The 21,649-nt window shown below is 37.7% G+C and overlaps 3 protein-coding genes across 6 annotated transcripts in view; 2 read left to right on the top strand and 1 right to left on the bottom strand.

Moving 5' to 3' along the window:
• Positions 1-2,749, top strand: Vti1a (Vesicle transport through interaction with t-SNAREs 1a). Its single transcript, XM_012366433.2, has 4 exons — positions 1-159; positions 294-352; positions 1,159-1,506; positions 1,611-2,749. Exons 1-4 carry the CDS (start codon positions 66-68, stop codon positions 1,767-1,769), a joined length of 660 nt encoding a protein of 219 aa, XP_012221856.1. The 5' UTR covers positions 1-65; the 3' UTR covers positions 1,770-2,749.
• Positions 2,627-20,911, bottom strand: LOC105671895 (long-chain-fatty-acid--CoA ligase 1). 4 transcript variants are annotated; one of them, XM_012366429.2, is made up of 9 exons: positions 20,724-20,911; positions 19,736-19,873; positions 11,773-11,896; positions 10,332-10,668; positions 8,878-9,346; positions 6,007-6,297; positions 3,717-3,938; positions 3,181-3,498; positions 2,627-3,021 (listed from the first exon to the last, which is right to left on the bottom strand). In XM_012366429.2, exons 1-9 carry the CDS (start codon positions 20,727-20,729, stop codon positions 2,884-2,886), a joined length of 2,043 nt encoding a protein of 680 aa, XP_012221852.1. In that variant the 5' UTR covers positions 20,730-20,911; the 3' UTR covers positions 2,627-2,883. The 4 variants fall into 4 exon arrangements, with proteins under 4 accessions (XP_012221852.1, XP_012221849.1, XP_012221850.1 ...); XM_012366426.2 differs by having other exon boundaries at positions 19,736-19,881; positions 20,724-20,901; XM_012366427.2 differs by lacking the exon at positions 20,724-20,911 and adding an exon at positions 19,950-20,090.
• LOC105671897 (bone morphogenetic protein 2-like) overlaps positions 14,511-21,649 on the top strand; it is a 9,646-nt gene continuing 2,507 nt past the window's right edge. Inside the window, exon 1 of the mRNA XM_012366432.2 lies at positions 14,511-15,227. The gene's annotated coding sequence lies outside the window, so the exon portion shown is untranslated. The remainder of the gene's footprint in view (positions 15,228-21,649) is intronic.

Below are 21,649 nucleotides of genomic sequence, written 5' to 3' on the forward strand. Positions count from 1 at the left end.
TACGTTTTACACTCGGAATCGTCATCTGGTTCGCGTCAGTAGTCAATGGCACACCTGTGTCCAACATGGCGTCGCTCATTGACAACTACGAGCAGCAGTACGCCGTTTTGACAGCTGACATCACTGCGAAAATCGGCCGGATAAGAATCCAGAGCGGCAGTAAGTGCGGTCGAAAAACACCTTTAAAATGCGTCGCACTATCACGCTTTACGTGCGGTGATACGCGAGGCGTGTATCGTCACGCGTAATCAGCATTAAAGAACAATAATCGATATACGTGACGTAATTTGCAGGTGAGAAAAGGGCTTTTATTCAGGATGTGGACCGGCAAATTGAAGAAGCTCAAGAACTGGTAATTAAATTTATATCCTCAGATACACGGCAAATTAAAATGGGGAGGCAAAAGTTGCTACGTTTCAATTTTTTCAATTGTCGAAAGATAAATCGTAACGTGGGGTTAGAAAACTATTGTGTACTTTGTAATTATGTATATTTTTTTATGAAAAGATCGACGTAATATGTCGTTGTAGAAGGTATATGTAACACAGAACATTTTGTGTCAACAGGACTAACTGGGTATTGATTGTTGACTAATCGTTTGATTGAGAGACTAATTTATGTATAGATAATGTATTCCATATGAATAATTGAATCAGAGTCCTTGATGTGTAGCATACACACACAGAATGACTAACAGAATTGTCAGCTGTAAAAAATCTTCTAATTCTATGCTTTTTACATTTGCTTTTATGTCAATTCTTTGATCAGTTTGGAAGCCATGTCTTTTTAACAAGAATATTAAGGCAATTATTTTTGAATTAATTAATTAAAAACTTAGACACTGATAGCATTTAAATGAAAAATATAAATAGATAATGCTTTATGTTCTGTTTAAAGTGAATTTTTATAAAATTTAAACTAAAAGTATTTAAAAATATTTGAAGTTAGAGAATTATAAAAACAGTATTCCATTAAGTCTGGAAGAACCATTTTATTTTAATTAAAGCAATAAAAAGAGGGTAAAAGTTAGCATAAATTTGGTCAATAAAACCAGGAACAATTAAGTGTCTAAATATCTGTTTTATCTATTCATCATTTTCATTTGCAGCGTTTTGTTACAAAATGTTTATCAAACCAGAGTCTACTTATAATTTGCAGCTGGAGCAAATGGAGCTGGAGGTACGCGGGATGAACGGAACGGCTCGCGATCGTCTACGCGGTCGCGTTGAAAGTCACAGAGCGGAATTGAAGCGCTTGACGCAAGAATTTCAAACGGCGAAGAAACCAAAGGAGGACGTCACGGAAATCACGATGGAGGAATCTTGGGACAATAACGTAACGGAAGACCAAAGGAAAAGACTGTTGGACTCGTCCGAGAGGATAGAACGCTCGGGGCGAACGCTACAGAATGGTTATCGCATGGCGTTGGAAACAGAGGAAATCGGTTCTCAAGTGTTAAAGGACCTTCACGAACAGCGAGAAACGATACAGCGAAGCAGAGGAAGGGTAAATTATACATTCATTCTAAAGTATGAAATAAACATGACTTGTATAAGAAAAAAATAATTATCTATAATGACGTTGCTTTTCTTTTCTTTTTTGTGCTTCAGTTACGAGAAACAGACGCGGAGTTGGGGCGTGGATCTCGGTTATTATCAGGAATGATCTTCCGAAGCCTCCAACAGAGAGTCGTTTTAGCAACGGTGGCATTAGTACTCATAATTGTTGCATGCATTGTGATATATTATAGCTTTAAGTCTAAGAGTTAAGGAACAGACACTTCCTTCGGCCAGATCCATTCGTATAGTTTGGAAGCCATATTTATTATCAGAGACTTCAAAATGTTATTTTTATCAAATTGCGAGGTTCGTTAAATTATTATATATCATATCGTCTATCCAACTTTCGAACTTGTTTGTTACATTTTGCCTTAAGACACATGTCTTCACTATATACACTTATTCTTCGATTCATCGATTTGACTATCAGACGACTAACCTTGATCTTCTAAGCAAAGCAGTGTTACAAGCGAGTAAACTGTATAAAACTGGCAGAATGTTATCAAACAAGAACAAAAGATCCCGTTCTCAGTGTTATGTAAAGTCTAATATAAAAAAATATTGGCCCATCCTCGTACGAAAATAAATCTTGAAACGGTTTTACGATTCCCTTTGGAGATAATTAGTAATGAATGATTATCAAATGCAATATTTTTAAGTGCTACGGAAAAGATCGTAAAACCGTTTCAATGTTGCTATCCGGAAGCTTGGCCAGTGATTAACATTGCCCTGCATTCAAGTTTCTCTAAAGACATTTCGAACCACAAAATATATTCAACGAGAAATGTATTTATTAAGTAATATTTCAAGATTTTCGACGTTGCTCTTCATGTTTGAATTAACAACTATGTGTAACTGTTGTGATTTTGACCATAATCGGGCGAGTTCATCAACGGACTCTATTAACTAAAAATGCATTCTATAATTCGTCTCTTACGCGAGAACAACAAGGGTGTACATTATTAAGAATATTTCAGTAGGGATCGAATTGTAAATACATACATCACCGAGAGTATCAAAGGATGCTTGTAAATGAGAGAGAGAGAAAGAGAAAAACTAGACGCGCCTAATAATAACTTCTTTTATTACTTGTAATGTTGTCCTTTACCTTAATTAGCTTAAACGGTGCTTTTGTCTGCATCCCTAATGTACCTGTGAAAATGATACATAATAAAAGTTTTCGAGGGATATTCGATGATAGTAGTGACTTCGGTGAAGAGAACGGCGGTGAGGAAAGGCGTTTGTCACTTCCTTCTCTACCATCTTTTCTTTTTTTACAGTCAGTGCTGGTGCGAGCGAACGGTAGTGCGATCGCTCAATCTGGTCAGTCCAAGTGTTGATAGAGATCCTCTATCTGTGGCTTGAAGTACGCTTTCAGTTGAGGCCGTTTCGATTTTAGCGTTGGTGTTAGAAGCCCATTTTGTACGGAGAACGGGTCTGGATGGAGATATATATCTTTCACCTGGCAAAACAGTTAAATTGTCAGATTCCACCAAATTTGTTATTTCAACTTTTTAGGCAATTAATTTATTTCTACTTTTCAGAGAAACGAAATTGAAAGAAATGTAATATCGTTTGAAATTCTCACAAACAAAAACAGAATGAGAGAAAAGGAAATCACCTGTTCAAACGACTTAAGACCAGCTTCTCTTCCCCATGCGAGCATGTCATCCAAGATCAGTTTTTTTACTTCTGGATTGACGCACAGCACGCTCAGTGTGCCTGGTATGCGATTCTCCACCGCCCAGCACTTGACTACATCTACATCTGGTATTACTATTGCTATGATACAAGATTTCAGCGACTCTCCATGGACGAATACTTGTTGTACATATTGGCTACGTATATAAATATTCTCGATCTTCTCCGGCACGATGTATTCTCCTTGCGACAGCTTGAAGATGTGCTTCTTCCGATCAATTATTTTTAACGTTCCGTTCTGAAAGCAATTTGGACGTAATTTTAGATTAAACAAAGATTTTTTTATCATTTTAACATATTAATAATCAAAAAAATACATAATAAATATATAGATTCGTATAAATTTATATTTATATAAAAATCTACAGATAAGAACTGATTGATGAAACTTGGATCGTATTACAAAAGTAACGATCGCAGCGCAATATAGTTATAAGAATTAAAATAACTACTTACAGGCTGCCACATGCCAATATCACCCGTGTGATGCCACCCCTGTTCATCGATAACTTCGGCAGTCTTTTCAGGGTCTTTGTAGTATCCCATGAAGACGTTAGTGCCCTTGACGCACACCTCGCCTTGATTATTCGTCGCGAAATATTCCATCTCCGGAACATCCACGAGCTTAATGCAACAACAAGCCACCGGTGGTCCCACGTGCTCCGGTACGTGATCGCCCTGTGTATTCAGATGAGGATTAAATTAAAGCGGAGGATCAAATTAAAAAAAAATTTTTTTGTTTTCAACAAAGGACATATGATCCCATTCATCAAGCGCGAATCTGCATTCTTTACTGCAATACGCGTGGTATGCGATATTCGAATATATAGATGCGCATTGTGCAGCAAACGGATCGATGGATCTTCCGAATACGAGGGGCATTCAACAGCATGCAGCTAAAGGTCTTGTGATGGAGATGGCACGCCACGTGCCCTGGCACATGGCTCTAAGGCTTTGATTCGATGAGCTGACAGAAATATCTGTGGCCGTGCGCATCCGCCGCCCCTTGCCGTCTCCGTATACCTATGTCGATACTCGTAGACGTGCCAAGAATAGAGAGCACGCGCATCACTTGATTATTAGTCAGCATTCAATAAAAACAACGTTTTTGAATGCCGCGATAAATGTCAGCGATAAATACGTGGAGATATGTCTCCCCTTCGAAAAATAGATTATCGATTATGGGATGTGTAATATTTCCACAGTAGATGCCGGTAAAAATAAACATTCGTAGTAAAATAATTAAATCATGCTAAAATATGAAGAATAAGGGATTGAAAATATATAAAGACGCGTGCGAGTGTACGAGTTGCGGCAGCATATTGAACTACCGGTCAAAGTTTCTGAAATCCGACAGTTCAAGTTTCTGAAATCTAACTTTGTATAGTGCGTTACTGTGTAACTTCTCGCAGTTAAGAACCTACGCAGTTAGTTGCGCATTCCCGTAGTAAGGGACGAAGTGATATTAATTGCCGGAGTTTTACACCTGGATGACGAGGGTGACTATAGAGCATTTCTCAAGCCATATGATGCTCCATGCTTCCTTAAGTTTGTAATAGAAACCGTATTATAACTGCGCTACGCCTATTCGCATGAGTGAATGCAAAAACGATTTCTCGCGTAGTTAATTTTTTAAGAAATTATCGCTACATCAAAATTCAATGATTTAAAAGTTTTATCGCGTTGTTGTATTTAGATTGGATTGAACACGCGATACAACGGCCGGTTGATTGAAAATTATGAATTGTTTGTTGACGAAAAATCCGATAACTCAATAAATCAAATCTAATCAAGTGAATGCGCGCGCTCTTCGATTACATAATTGCAGTTATCGGCTAAGTGTTTTGAGTACATGTGAAGAATTTGCGGAATTTCAGCAGAGATGTATGTATATTAAATTTCCGCATAGTGCTGCGTTTGTCGCAGTGCCAAACAGCGTTCAATAAAATACGATACTTTTCATGCTCTTGAACATTCTTGATTAACATTTATAGACGCTCTATATTTCGCTGATAAAATAATCAATTCGCCACAAGGCAAAATCACATTTCTCTCAACTTAACGTGAAACCTTCTTATCGCTCATGTAAATATAAAAATATGCAAAACTGTTTTGAAAACAGTGTAGAAATAGTGGCATATATAAATTTATATCTTGCGCGTTTCTTTCAATTCTGCATATTTATTGTTGATAAAAACATCTTACGGTAAATAAAAAATAGATAAATAGTGTCTCTGTAGTATTTAATGCATGATACTAGAAAAAAAAACTCTTGGAAAATCACTTATTCCAAAGTTTACTTATCGAGGTTACTACGATTCACTGCGCGCTTAGCGCTTATTAAACTTGTCTGTTTTATAAAAAATGTATCCGCATTTATTGAACGCTTGTGTAACCATCACTAGCAGCTATAGTCGTCAAGTCTCTACACACGTACATACACACGTATGCGTATCTATATTTACATATCTCCTTTAAACAATGTCGCATAGATATTAACGGTCTTATGGACATGTATCAATCAAATATTACTTTTTCTATCATTTAAAGAGAACAAATTCGTAATTATACTTAAAGAATTTTATATCTAAAAAAAGAAAAAAAATGTATAAAAAGAAAGGTATGAAACGGAATAAATAATTGACACATGTAACAAAAGTGCCTTGCAAAAATCAATACAGTAAATTCACAACTTGGCCTTAAAGCACAGTTTCGGCGATTGACGACTGGCTAACAGAATACGAACCTGAATAGTGAGTGTTATTGGCGCGCAGCACTCTGTCTGACCGTAACCCTCGATCACCAAGCAGCCAAGGGCGCACCTGGTGAACGTAAGCACGTTCCCCGCCAACGGCGCGGAACCTACGAGCATCAGCCTAAGTCTGCCGCCCATCGAGTCCTGAATTTTTTTAAATACGATCTTGTCCCATAAGCTGTTATTCCTCACAATGCTCTTTTTGATCTCCGTTTCTTTTGCCCGCATGCCCATGTTAAATATCATCCTCTTTAGAAACGACCTCTGAAGCTCGGCTTGCACCTGCAAACGTCAAACGGATGTGTTAGAAATAAAAATAAAAAAAACAGGAAAGGACGGTTACGAAGTTTCTCGCCATCCACAAAATAAGAATAAACATAATATGATTAAAATTTTCTCAAATTGTATGTTATGTTAACGAATAATAAATAATGATAATGTAACTTCGAATATTTTGCTAAAGAATAAAATAAGAAGAAATATATCTACAAGAGAATGCATCTATAAGATTTTATTGCCTGTTGGCTTCTTTAGCAAAGTCATTCTGCGTCATTCGAGATGCATCAATCAATGCCATATTGATGCAACGGTCATACTTCTTTATCTCTCTATATTCCGCTCTCTGTTTATGAGTCTAATGTTTATCTCCGCACTGATGTACGTCATTTCGCGCAGAAATTTTTGGCCGCGCAATCTAGGATGTTTTTGTTATCATAAGTTAGTTTGGAAAACGAAGAAAATTCTATTTAGACAGTTCCGACAGTTGAGTCCGATGTCATATGCTGTCAAAACTAAATAAATGATAAACAATTTTACGCCGCGCCAAGTTCAGCAAGCATTCAGTTTCTTTATTACCTTCTCAAAGAAAAGCGAAACGAAATGACTTATTACATGTCTACTAAATCTTACACGGACTTAGCACTGACGGAATGTGTATTCCGCACCTGTTACGCACATCATATGCGAACACATGTGCGGCGAAAACGCGTGACCGCTCCTTGGCTTCTCCACGAAGTTTCTTTTTAGAAAATCGCTAACGAAGCGACGTCGAAAAATACGCGAAAAGTAATTCAATAACGAGTTCGCGCGTGATCGAGCGCGTGTCCCATTCAGACGGGACTTCAGGGTTACGCTGCGGAGTCCCGCACCTGTTTCTTCGCATTCGCGATACGGCATTGGCACGTTGCAAGATGTTGCGCAGCCACGAGAAAATGCATGCGGTGAGACACACTTTGTAAATGATCAATAATAGCAATTAGAGAATTTCTAATTTAAGAGAATTTGAGCCCTGGAGAAACTATTATAAAAAAAAATATTTCTGTCGTTTACTTCTATAGAAAATTATTAAATTAGTTTTTTAATTAGTAAATCAGTTTTTTTAAACTAAATGTGTGAAGAATAAAATATATTCTAAATTATATAGTCGATAAATGTTATTAATAACGTGATTATAAGTCCAATATATTTTTCAAAAATCTCGTTTTATATTTAGATAATCTCTGACCCTCATAAAATTCAAGATTATATTTTAATCAGTATGAAGAAATATGTGATTTTATTTTTTTTTCTGATAGATTATAAAATGTATTAATAACGATTAAAAATATAAATATCGGACGTTGTTTTTAACATCAAGGTTTGCTTGAATTATAAAGGCAATATTTGGGTTTAATATCGATTCACCATAATACAGCTGTAGCATCGTAAAAATATTGAATAATGTCCAAGTGTAACATTCGCTTAACAATGGACTGCGTAGAAGTAGTTCCAGTTATGTAAGCGGAAGTGCACAAGAACCATTGAAGCTTTTTTAACTCTAATTTAAGTCCAATTCGAAGAAAAAACGCTAGAAGAACCAAGTAACTATAAAACCGTATAAAAGTCACTACCATTTCTTTCCATAAATTTATAACGCTGTTGACATTTTGATTACAGAGAACGAATATTTGTAGTCATTTTTATAAGACTTGGGTCAAGAAAGGTAGCACTACGTCAATGGCTCTCGACTTTTAAAAATAAGAAGGCGTAACGCTACGTCATCGGTCGCGCAAAAGGGCCATAGATTATCTAAATAAAACCAGACTTTTTTATTATATTAAACTTAATATTACGTAATTTGTGACATTTTGTAGCCTACGCAAGAAATCAAAATTATTATTTTATAGCAGGAATGACAGCAATAAGCGCTATTACTACTAGGCTAAACAACGATGATTCATTAACAATAAGATTCTTCGAACATTACTGTCGGGACGCCAGAAAACCAGAACGTATGATACGATACATTTATCACGTGAGTCCAGCGGCCGACTAAGTGCGAACCAAAAATAAATTACGGCTCAACACAGAGCACACGCGAACAACGGCAATATACCACCCGAAATAAACCACGCTGACAAACAGAACGCTATCCAAATATGCGATGATTTAAAGATCAATCTTCATGCAAAAGACATTTTAACGCAAACAGAACAATGTTTTCTTTATGAAGAGTTGTGAAGCATCATTACGCTCACATTTCGTAATTCTCCAGATTTTTAGAAAACCTTGGTTATTTTTTACGATTAAATGCACGCGAGAATGTACGCGCGCGCGCGCGTTCAAAATTATAAAATATTGTTGTTTTATTTTGTATAATTTATCGAATTTTGTAAAAACCATCATTCATGATTAAACACACGCGTGATATAATATTTTGTCCAAAAATGATACCTAATTTTAAGACACTCGTACAATTTATCGAATTAAATTTTAACCAGATCGAGCAATTAAAATAATATTGATTTGCAGCTTTTCAGAGCTGATTAAAATTTTGAAACTTTAAAATCAGATCTCTTACAGATATTCAATCATCTCACTCACCTTATCGTACATCCGATTCAACAGTCTAGGCACGGCCGGTATGACGGTAGGCCTGAGGGCTTTCATGTCCTCGGGCAGCCTCTTAATGTCACCGCTGTAGAAGCCGACGGAAGCGCCCACCAAGTACATGGCGTTCTCGCAGCAACGCTCCAGCATGTGCGCCAACGGCAGGAAGCTGATCATCGAGTCCTCGGCCGTCAGCCGATGGTCGCCCATTTGCATCATCACCGAGCATATGGACGCCATGACGTTCTGATGCGTCAGCATGACGCCCTTGGGATTGCCGGTGGTGCCGGACGTGTAGCATATCGTGCAGAGATCGCTCGGCGTCGGCGGCAACTCCGGATGATTCTTCTGGGCGCCGAGACGCTCGATGTCGTCGAACTTGTACAGCTCGACGCCGCGATTCTTCGCCCGCTGGTTCGTCGCCGGCCGCGTCGGCTTCACAACCACCAACCTCCGTAAACACCTGTCAAGAATCAGGGACGTGAGATGGAGGGAACGGCGCAAAGTTCTTTAGCCGAAGGAATGTTCTGTTTTGTGACGCTAAACTCTTGGCAGTGTTACAGATTAACACTTTCAACATCGCGCGCTTTTGACGTTGCTTTCGAGAAGAACCCTGAGAGTGATTTCTTTGAAGGAATCGACGCTTGAAACGTGTGGATCGCACATTGCGCGTCATGGATAAAAATTCGCTGTGAAATATTTATAGACTCCAAACTTTTCAAAGGGTATTATAGATTCCATGTAATTATTTATACTGTAAGCCTCATAAATATTTATCGACTCCAATTTTTCAAAGGCTACGTGATTAAAGTGTCATCGATGTGTATGTGTGTTCGGTGCATTTTCATATTTTTCGATGAGTTTTAGAAAATATTTCTAGATAATTCTGCATACATATCAGATTGTTATATCAAGTTTTCTGTTCATCATTCAGAAAAGAAAAGTTTACCTCGATAATCTAAGAAGGCATTCATACATAAATTATCCACCATCTGTGCTATCTATAATTCGATATACGGCCTAAATTACGAGCGAATACCTTCTATTGTGGTTAAATTAAACGCCGTTTAATACTTAAGCGCGTAATTTCATCAATAATCGATAGTGTCGATATCAAAGTCGAGTGTAGTTAACGCGTAATTAATTTTTCACGAGAATACATGCTAATTGTTGCCGTTGTATACCCGCTTAATTTTTTAAACAACCAATAACCGAGGAAATAACCAAAGCTATATATAAAAAATTCAATATTCAACGACAAACAAAATATATAGGGTGCCTCAGAATTGCGAGATAAATAAATAACTATTGGACTATTACAAAAAAAAAAAAAAATTTTGAAATTTGTCACAGAATATAATACGATAGGAAAATAATTGCTCGCTTTGAGTGCGTTTTTTTTTTTTAATGCATGTTTCAAGAGAATTGTTGACATCGTTGCTACGTACCTGGGTGCTTTATCAAGAAGTAAATTGCACTTTTGGTCATCCTCGCACACCACCAGATTAATTTCAGCTTGATTAATGATGTACGCACAGGCATCCGGGCCCAAGGTATCGTACAATGGCACCACCACGAGTGAATACGAATAGCATGCCTGCTCGGTGAGAATCCATTCGGGACAATTCTGACTGTACAGGCCTACTAAAGTTTGTTGACCAGGGGCCAGCCCCAGGGACACTAGGCCGGAACCAAAATTCTTCGCCCTGAGCAGCGTCTCGTTGTAATGAAGCCATTGGTAGGGTTTGCTCGGCTCCTCTCTCCATCCGAGACAAGGACCATTATCTGCAAATCGAAGGATTTTGTTTTAATTGAAAGTAGCAATTACTTCGCGGAATTCATAAATTTTGGTTAGAATTCTTGTTAATAAATTAAATTAAAATAAATTAAAATAAATTAAAATACGTATCTATATTAGTACATAAAATTACTTTGGATATATTCATCAAATTGTTACACAAAACTGATAGAAAAATTAATGCGAGTACGAGAATTCGAGGAATCTGTGAATGCAAGAATTTTTTACATTTTAATTAAAAGAAGTACAATTTACAGCACTTGATAAATTAAAGTAAACTTTGTCATATAGTCAATAAAAGTTTATAAACGTTATAAAAGACTCTAAGAAGAAATAACACTTACTAGCTTACACACGCGTATTCTTTCCACCAATTTCAGATTCTTTACACAGAGCATGTGCACAAAAGTACTTTTCTAAGTTACTTTGATTTTAACTGAACGTAGAATGTAGATAAAGAATTGACAAGCGAATAAGCATATCCACAGTAAATTATCGATCTTCCGACACGTCGTCATCGTGATTGTAGGTCGGGTAGAGCCGCGACAGGTGTCGGCTGCGCGGGCGTGGATTCCGCGGCGAGGTAAAAATAAGAGACGCATGCATACCCGAAATAACTGTCAACCTTGCGTCGAAAAGGTTGTCGAATCTGCCGACGATGCGAGGAGGCGACAAATCGCCACCGACGCCGCCGATAACTCGCGTCGTCGCGTTCGGCGCTCGTTAGGAAGCGCGCGCTTGTTTACTCGCTTTATAGCGCGACCGTGCTGCTTGCCAAACGAGCCGCTAAATCGACACGCACGTAATAACGGATATACGGTTGTGTACGAAAGCTTAATGTCGTGTCCGTGGACTTTACACGGGCTTGCATTCACGTAGACTGCGGATTTACGATTTTCGCACGACTAGAGTGAAGTAGCGCGCTCCTTTGACTTGCTGCCACGATAAACATTAATCGACGTTAAGTAAAGTGTAAGAAATCAATTAGATCCCCATCAACCCCCGACGAAATGTTTATGAAAGCGAGCCCGCCGCAATTTCCGCAATTAGCGAAATCATGTTGCCTCTTAAAATAATGATTTGGCGCTTACTGGACTCCTTGGCGCCGCGACGGAAGCCTTCGTAGAGAGTGCGTGTATCCTCGTGGATGAAGGTGACGAACTTGCCCTCCTTGCCCTCTTTAAAGAACCTCGACACCCGAATGTGCTCGTTGCCCTGCAAACGAAGGGGAGGGATGAAAATCGAAGATAAAAACACATGGGATCCGGCACGTCCGCACGTCATTACGTAACCGACATGCGGCAAGTGTGACACTAAATTTAGCCGGGCGACGCACGCGGCCCCGCGTATCGACGCACGCGGGCAAAGCAGCTGATTACGCGGCTGATCGAGGTGGGCAGGATGAAGGGCGCAGGTGAAGGGACATCTGCATATCGCGCAGCGCGTACACTCGCTTCCTATATATGTATCGATCATCGACGCGGACGTCCGTCTCTTGCGGCTTCATCGACTTGCTTGTGCAACGACGTCCAGCCACCCACATTCGTACATAAAATATTGTTGATGCGCATCGCAGTGATTTGTAGATTTCTGCGCAAAACTGTCGAAACATTCGCGTTTTCATTTGCAAGCGACACAAAGCACTTTCGCAAGTTTTTTGCGCTAAATAAACGAAAAGCTTGCTATTCAAATTCGAAGTGTTTCTCAACAGAATTGAATGCTCAGAATAAATAAAATAAACGTGGTAAATAAAAATACAGTGAAATAAATAAATGTAACGCGCGATGTTAAAAGAGACTTTGGGGCACATTATGAGTCATTATCACAGTTACACCATCGCGAAATACCTCAGTGCGGACTTGAGGCTACTCGCATAGTTGTTTAATTGCAGGATAATCCGTAGTCATTTGTCACTCACGTAGCATTTAGTAAAGTACGGTATAAAATACGACATTAAGTGTAATTTATTGCAAAGAATGTACGTACATGCTATTTGCATTAAAGATAAATTAACAATTTATCATTCTTTTGCGATAAATTACATCAAGTCCTATATTTAATATCGTACATATTTAATGTATAAAAGAAATGCATTTAATTATATTTAATAAGCTACGTGAACTCTCAATAATGTTTCCTGCGCAATAGAAAATTATTTCTTAAAAGTTCAAATTAGAGTTTAGTGCTGCAAGGAAATGTAACATCGACAAAGGGACAAATCTTTCTTCTTCGAAAAAACCAATAATGCTAAAATGTATTCAATCACGCAATTGTTGCATTTTTGATTTTGTATCGATTCTTGTCACGAAACGCATTTCGGCGACCAATTTCTTGGCATTAGAAACAATTGTTGCTACCATATTGCATCAAACAATCGCTGCTAATATTGAAATTAGTATAATTTCCGCGCATTTCCCATAAAATGCTCAAAAAATAATTAAAATAAATGAATTAACGAATAAAAACGCATTCGATGAAATTACGAGCTCGCGATGTTCGAAATATAAAGTTCGATCGTTAGCTCGCGCCAGAGATAAATCGAGGGACGGAGCGCGTACAATCGCGGGAGCACTCTCTTTTACATCCCGAAGAAGTCACTCCACCTTGATCGTGTCGGACTGATCGCTGAGATCTATCGGCGGGTGAATCGGCTCGTGGAAGAAACAGCTCGACGACATGCTGCACGTAGCACGTAACACGCACACTCAACGGGCGCGTACCCGCCGTCCGTCGGCCTCTCGAAAGCTCCTCTCGAGATCAGCTCGTCGATTCGACTCTTCCCAGGTACAAGACAGACCAGCCGGACCAACACGCCCGCGGCCACTGAATTCGCGCCGAGCTTGCGGCCAAGCTTTCGGCCTGATCTTTTGGCACGCGGCGCGGGTGTCACGCGGATGGTGCCGTCTTCGGCGCTGCTCTCCGCAGAAGAGGTGCGTGTCATAGTGCTGTCAATACCGTCGGTCACTCCGGACATATATCCGTCATCCGAGTAAACGGGTGCACCCTCGTGCGTAGGTAATATCCTGCGAAATTACTGGAAACCTTGAATATATATACTTCGGCGCTTGAGTATATATGATTAGTGTCCGTAATTACAAGGAAACTTTGATGTTTGAATAGTTAGTGTAATAAAATATAATTATCTGATAAATTAATTCCCTGGAATTAATATTCGTATGATTATTCGGGTAGGATTTTGTCTTTACCGCTAAATTATTAGATTGAACATTTCCCATATTTCTCGTTGATAAAAGCATGATACAAGTTTCAAGTAAGATTTCTTATAGAACTTTCATATTGAGAGAAAAGCAGAAACCCCAAATATAAAACCATAAAATTCCTGCTGATAAAAGTAAAATTTCAATAAGTTCAATAAGTTCAAAATTTAAATAAGGTTTGCACCTTGCTTTTGTCGACTAAAATTTTACGATTTCGTTTAAAGTTCTTAAAAATTCTTCACACATATATTTCTAACATATAAAAATTTCACTATAAAAGTTTGTAATCTACTGTGCCGTTTTGTGAGACAATTTTCTGCCTATAAAGTCCGTGAATCTTTTTGTTCATGAAAATGTACGGGATATTCGAGTATATCATTGATCTTAGATAACAACTGATTGCCCAACAGGGAATATAGACATTCTTCGATTTACGATTTACGTAGAATTTTTGCGGCAAGGGTAGATTCCGCGGCACAAATCACACGAAAATCAATAGCCAGGTTTAATCCTGCTATTCTGTCCTCATTTCGTACACATCCGTATTCGAGTTCAAATAAACGCCTACACGTTTTCAACATGATTTTAATCAAGTATATTCATTTTACATCTCACCAAAATTAAAACAAAATGCGTCTAAAAACATGTTAAAATAAAAATATAAAAACTCTAGCACAATCGTTGACAATTTAAAAATAATTTCGAGCACTAGCTATCGAGCTATCGGATTCGAAAAGAGAAGACGTTAGTCAAGCAAATCCGCAGTCAGCAGGATTAAAAAGTAATTCTGAATCTAACTTTCTATATCGAATACACGCATTCACCCGAGAGATTTTCGACCGTATAAAAGTGGAACACTGCGTAAATCGCAGCATGGGTGTGTATCCGGTTCGCATTGACAGCACTAACGCTACGTCGGCCAACCAACCAGCCTCGCGAGAGCAAGGCCCATCCTCCGCGCGAAGATCCTCGGCAGTGCGTGTTTAAATATAGTGCGCCGCCGAAGCGTCGTCGTCCTCGACGCCGAGGAGTTTGGACGGGCGCCAGCGGGAGTTTGGCCGCAAGATCGTCACCACGCATCGGCAGTGGTGGAGTTCACCGCGGCGCTTTTTCTCTTTGCACCGTATCGTTCCTCGCTGTGAGAACGAATCTATCCCCTAAAAAGTTCTAGACGGTCCGTCATCACACACGCCGCTTTTTACGACATATCGCTGGGAGATGCGAAACGGAGCGAAGATCGAACACTCATCGATCATTTATGAACCCTCGACTGGAGTCACGATGTAACATGAAAAGAAGATCTGGATGGAGGATGTTATATTCAGCAGGTAAGGAGTTTTCTGTATAGAATGAAATGTAAGCGAATTTGTGTTGCTGTGGAATGCCTAAAATTCTACATCTCTTACGAAACACTCTGCAAAAATAAAAATGATTTCAGGATAACTTCTGTTAAATTTATCTATATTTATATTTTCCGAAAGATAAATAACATTTTAAATATTTCGAAATGACAACATATGACATTTCAACTAAATTACCAATCAATGCAAATAAGAAACAAACTTGGACTTTGGAATGCTGAATGTTTAAGACATTAGTAAAAAACTGAAGGCTAACTAGTGAGGATTCACTAAAAGAAAACAACAACAACATGTCGAGATATGCAAAATGTTTAAAATTTAACGACCCACATTTTAAACTATTTTCTTCTGTGAATTCTTTAACCATCTTATTTTTCCTGACTTCTTTAAGCAATTTAAAGTCAATTTTCTGTCTATTTCGTTGCAAGGTTGAAAATAAAATACGTTTTGTAAAATCTAGAATATCCTGTTTAGAAGAATCATAGGGAATAGAATCGACTGTCGATTATTTGCAAATCGATGGCATTGAATGGTTCATTGAAAGAATTAATTCCACATCCATACATCATTCTGAAGAAACAATGCGGCCGTCAATGTAATCCAATATCCGTTAATAACAAACAACAATCACATGAGAGGGTAAAGTTCATAACTTCATAAGTCTTATAAAAATAGTTGATAGTGTGACTAAGACTCGGACAAAAGATTCGAACATATTATATGTTCGATACAAGAGCACTTGATCTTCGAACTCGTATAATTCAAACAGTTCAGACATTAAAGAAAATCGAAGCAAAAATAATATGTTTTGCAAGTAGCAAATAAACAACTTTTTGTGTTTGTTTAACTTTGCGCAAACGTCAATATTTTTTCAAAAAAATTTGCTACAAAATTCGCTTATAAAATGTTAAAAAAAAATAATTGAATTATTTCAAGGAAATAATGCGGAAAATAACGTGTGCAAGAAAATGCGCGTTTCTAAAACGCGTTCTAGCAACACTAAATAGATATAATCTGCAGTGTATAATATAATTTCGCAACAAATATAAATAAGATAAATATATATATACACTGAAAGTGCATTCAAACAGTTCGAATTGTTTGAATATACTTCGAGCGGAAGGTCAGAACTATTTGACGTTCGATCTCGAGATCCGGACTGCTCGACCTGAAATTTCCGTGCACCAACGACGATAAAATACACGCGAATACAATCGTGCAATCATATCGGCGAATTCGTAAAAGCGCGTATCGAGTTCACCGAAATCGATATTATAACCCTTGCGACATTAGCGGGGGTCTGGAGAAAAGCTTATGTAAACTGATAGTCGAGACGAGGGTCACTGCGAGCCGATTGGTGAAGTTAATCTGGAAAGCTCATTATATATCTGTAGTCAGGCTTCGAAAATAACTTTTCTCTATATGATGTTTAGCATCCGATATTTCTCAGGGAATTCTGTTACGTTTCTGCAGTACGTTCATGCAGCATGCTACGATGAATGAATCGCGGACACAAAACCACGTGGCTAATTCAATGAGCATGGGTGGAAAATGCGGGAAATGTCTCACAGTTATCACTTTATCTATTGGCAAATTGTACAGCTTCGGAATATACGTGGATTTTTATAACCGTGTGTAACTTTAATCATACACATTGACACAAAAGCTTGGTCGCTTTTTTGTTTTAAATAAAATTAGAAGTTTACAGTGTTTTTAGATTGAAAGCTTTTCTCTAGATGGAAAAAATAGAATCAACAGTGAATATTCTATTTAATTGAAACTGTTTTCAATCTTTGCACTAACTTAATAATTGTGCAAAATATTTGAGAAATGCGCAAAATGATTGCAATCTATAAATAAATAGAAAATATATAGCGGAATCAAAAAAAAATTGGAATACGATTGAAGGAAAAGTAAAGAAATGCTACACAAAATATTTAAAAGATGCATACAGATTACAAGCCGATATTTGCATAAATAAAAATGCACCGTAGCAGAAAACTAACACAGAATATAGATAAGCAAGTATAGATAAGCAAAAACAATTTTCAGCTTCAATGTTTTTAAATGTGTATTAAAACAACAAGTGTGTCTCACGCGCGCGCGTTTAAAGCCAGTGATTAAAGTAATTTACGATTGCCTATATAATCTTATTATATTATTAATCACACATGATAATATACACATATCGAATGCTCGAAGTAGACGGCATCATAATCACTATTAATCAGTAAGCAAATTATTAATCGATCAATTTATGAGATCAAGTGTTTTCGACGGTACACAGCGGTGCGATTGTTTTTTTGCAATAATAATAATAATGCATGATTATTTCAAGCTACTAATGATAAAAATAACTATAAATCATAATCCGATATATAGCTAATGATCGCTATTTTATATTCATACGTGACTAAGCAATATTCTTCTATAATTGCAGTTATCACTACAGCTAATATCATAAAATAACATGCTGTGTATATTCAATAAATCTGTAGTATCAATCTGTATATTCAATAAGTCTGTAGCATCAAGTTATCTATATTGTTGTTCAATTAAATAGCATTATCAACGAAACGTCATATCTCGTAATTTTCCGTCGACGGGCAGACGCTAGTATATAACGCAATAGTATAGAAACAAAGTTCAACGAATTAATGTTTTCTAAAATTAAAAGAAAAAGCTATACAAAAGCCAGAGCTAGAATTAGTTGCTCAATAAATTATATTCATCAATAAGTAATATTACAAACGTTTCGGCACCTATGTTTTAGCCATCCTCAGTGTACAATAAAACGGAAAACAGAACGATAATGCAAATAATAATATAAACGCATGAACGCAAGATTGTCAACAGCGGCGGTTGCATAGATAGTTAAACTTTAAAATGTATTATCATCTTACTTGTGCTGTGTCGAATTTTACTCTTTGGTTAATGAAGATAAAACAAGTTATTGATGCGCAAAAGTCGATGAAGAATATAAAAATTCGACACAGCACAAGCAAGATGATAGTGTACATTTTAAAGTTTAACTCTCTATTGAATCATTGTTGACAACCTTGCGTTCATGTGTTTATGTTATTATATAATTATCGTTCTGTTTTTCGTTTCATTGTACACTGAGAACGGCCAAAACATGTGCCGAAACGTTTGTAATAATACTTATTGATAAATATAATTTATTGAACAATTAGTTCTAGCTCTGGCTTTTGTATAGCTTTTTCTTTAATTTTATATTTTAATTTAGTTTTTATAAACAAAAGCCCAAAGATTTCTTTATTTATTATCAATAATGTTTTCTAGCTATTTTTGTTAGTTGTTTACGCCATAAATAACAATACTTATTTTCAGTTGTAAATCTTCGTAACTCTTTCATGTTAATTTCAAATAAATATACGTATTTGTGACACATTATCATGTGTATTTACATTTCATCACGTGTATTTTTCGCGTTTTCTTAGTGTGTTATCGTGTATACTCTGTCTTTTGTACTTTATCTGTAAATCAAAATTTTAATTATTCTTTCATTACGTGGTTTGAATTTTTCATTACTATTTTAACTCTTGACATTTTTGCATAATGTATGAAAAATGAATGCGTGATAATGTGCCATATAGTTGTCACATTGAAATATCACTTTTTCAGTAACTTTCTTGCTTGATGACAAAAAATGTATGCAAAACTATGAACTTGTTTCAATCGAAAAAAATGCGTTTCATGCAACTTTGAATTTTAAAGTGGAAAACTATGGAAACCTATTTAACATTTTCACCTAACACTTTTTGCATTTGAAATGAAATAAGAAAGAAAACATTTATAAGCGCAAGTGTGTTATGATGAGCCTAATATATAAGTTGTTCATAACATACTTATTATACAAGTTGTTGATAGTATACTTATTTACAAAATGTTTACGCTCGATCAGTTATAAGAAACGTGTTTCAATTATAAAACATTTTTAGTGTAATAAAAATGTATCAAAATTTCAAGATAGCAGTTACAAAATTCCATGTGATAGTATAATAAATAAGAAATCGAAAGTATAAATTAATAACCCATCAACAAAATAAACAAGTAATCAAATATACTAGACACTTGCACTTTCATTTTAGATTTATTCAACCATTCAAGCCTTATCAAATTTTATTTTTAAATAGATTAAACGAGAGGAAAAAAAGTCAAAAGAAACAGATTGAAAAATAATACAAAAATGACAATTAAAATCTAATTTTGTGTGGATTGAAAATTCACAATTCAAAGGCACGTGTCTTTTCGGTTGGAGCACTTTTTTCTTCCCAAATTACACACGCGTTTAAAAAACGTCTTAGAAACGTCTAAAAAAAAAAAAAAACATTTTTTTTTGGACGTTTCCAACGATATCTTTTAGACACTCGTGTCGTCTGAGATTCACGACTTCAAAAAGTTAAGAGAGGCACTGAGTGAAAAATTGTGATTGACACGTGTCTGTTCCTTACCGGTAGCAGTAGTGCCTGAGCGTCGAGCGGAAAGAGCGGTTTCTCGGCTGTCGGTCTGGAAGCCCAGTAAGCCACCCCGGTGACGACGAGGGCACCGGCCGCTCCGCCCAGATACGGCAGATAGTCCTCGAATTGCGACTGTAACACTTCGTTTAAGATCGTTTCAACCGTTCGGGAGAGACTGCCAAGCTTGCATAATCAGTCGCGCTACTACCTGCATAACGACGTTCGTTTCAGTTCAGGTGAAGTGTACAACTCGGCCAACGTTTTCACTCTAAGCAAGAATAAACACAGACTCGAACGCGGACTCGGAGCGAAGCGAGCAAAGTGTACTTGGCAGTGTGCGAGTCGAAGTCCGCATCCTATCGTCCTGACTATCTACGAATCCGGTTATCTATGAGCCCCGCTCTCGACGCTCCAGCGATCTATGAACTCGTTATCGCGCACGCGGTTGAAACACGAGTATGGGAGAAGTTATAGCGCGTGACAAACGAAATTGTATTTTGTACAGAGTATTTAAGACAATTAAGAGCCGGATGCGATAAGAAAATGTGTAAATAACATGTAATCGTTGTTCTGTAAATAAATATCCATTTGTTCGAGTCCTTGACGAGTTTACTGAAAATTACGCAATATTGTTTTATCGTTATATCGTCCAAAGGGAGATCGAAACGTTTGACCATATCTATTTATATGATAAAAATGATATTGCTTTACATACCTTCTACCGTGTTCTTATTTGTCTTTACTCTTTCGTACGATTAAATATCAAAGAATCAGCTCAGAGTTGTCGAAATTATTATTCTTCGCGATAAAATAACGACAGAAATAAAATAATTTCGCGTGACAGGGAAAGAGAGAACCGAGAAAGAAGGGGCGAAGGAAAGGAAAAGAAAAGGGCGAGCGAGCGAGCAATGTGCCGGCACGCGGCCGCGCGCTGCACACGCTTACATCGCACGAGAAGTCAATAGCGCTAGCATATACTCACTGGCATAGGGTGTAAGTAGAACGAGGCACCGCTGCGATCCTCCGCGCGGAAACGCGCGTCAGCCGAGCGTCCGAATACGCGAAGGGCGCGTTTTGAGGAACCAAGAACAGAGGATGACACCAAGGCGATCGGCTCGTGCGGCCGGAAGTAAGACTTAGGTCAGGGCCACGGCATGACACTGTCTTTTCTCTTCGCCACCAGACAGCTCGTCCACTCGCACGGTCGCTCGCACGCTCGAGCTCACGTACGCGACGCGATCCGATGCGGACCCTCATTGGCGTAAACGCGGCGCCATGACGTCACCCCGCGCGCATCGCGCCGGCGAGGACGGTACGAATCGATGCCGGGCTGCCGGACGGGCGCTGCGACGTCCACCCTTTCCTCGTCACCGCGGCAGCAGCCACCCCGACGAAGCGATAATCTCGCCCGTGTGCGGCGCACGCGTTGTCGCCATCGTTGTTGCGCGCACGCCACGAAATGCCGGCCGGTGAAATATGATGTATTTCTGTATTACCACATCGTCGATGTGCTCCCATTATACCCTTTGAAAAAACGAGGATAACCTAAAAATTGTGAAATTTATGAAATGTCTGAGTTATATACTTTTTTTCATAAAAAACTACCACTTGCTACAATTTAAGAAATATTGCGCGATTTGTTGCTCGTAATCTAAATACTATAAAACCTGTTAACTCACTTTATAATAGAAATTGAAATATGATAGTCGAAAGTGGTCAAAGCTGCACAATTCTCAATAGTCTGAAGAAAACTACGTTTTTTGCTTATCAATGCAGCCAACGTATCAATTGTAAAATAAGAAACTTCATATATATGTATATAAGATAATTTTAGCAATATAAATAATCTATTATATTTTTTTCCATGTTTTAAACATTAAAATCCTTTTAAACTAATTCTGGTATCAA

This window comes from Linepithema humile, chromosome 4, assembly GCF_040581485.1.
Source record: "Linepithema humile isolate Giens D197 chromosome 4, Lhum_UNIL_v1.0, whole genome shotgun sequence".
Taxonomy (NCBI): domain Eukaryota; kingdom Metazoa; phylum Arthropoda; class Insecta; order Hymenoptera; family Formicidae; genus Linepithema; species Linepithema humile.

Bases quoted from the DNA above. Each gene is read 5' to 3' on its own strand.
- Vti1a (XM_012366433.2), top strand. From the start codon at position 66: ATGGCGTCGCTCATTGACAACTACGAGCAGCAGTACGCCGTTTTGACA. The intron at 160-293 runs GTAAGTGCGGTC...CGTAATTTGCAG, and splicing joins GATAAGAATCCAGAGCGGCA to GTGAGAAAAGGGCTTTTATT. The intron at 1,507-1,610 runs GTAAATTATACA...TTTGTGCTTCAG, and splicing joins TACAGCGAAGCAGAGGAAGG to TTACGAGAAACAGACGCGGA.
- LOC105671895 (XM_012366426.2), bottom strand. The intron at 11,897-19,735 runs GTAAGGAACAGA...CTTCGTTTGCAG, and splicing joins CTCAGGCACTACTGCTACCG to GGCAACGAGCACATTCGGGT. The intron at 3,939-6,006 runs GTTCGTATTCTG...CTGAATACACAG, and splicing joins CAATAACACTCACTATTCAG to GGCGATCACGTACCGGAGCA.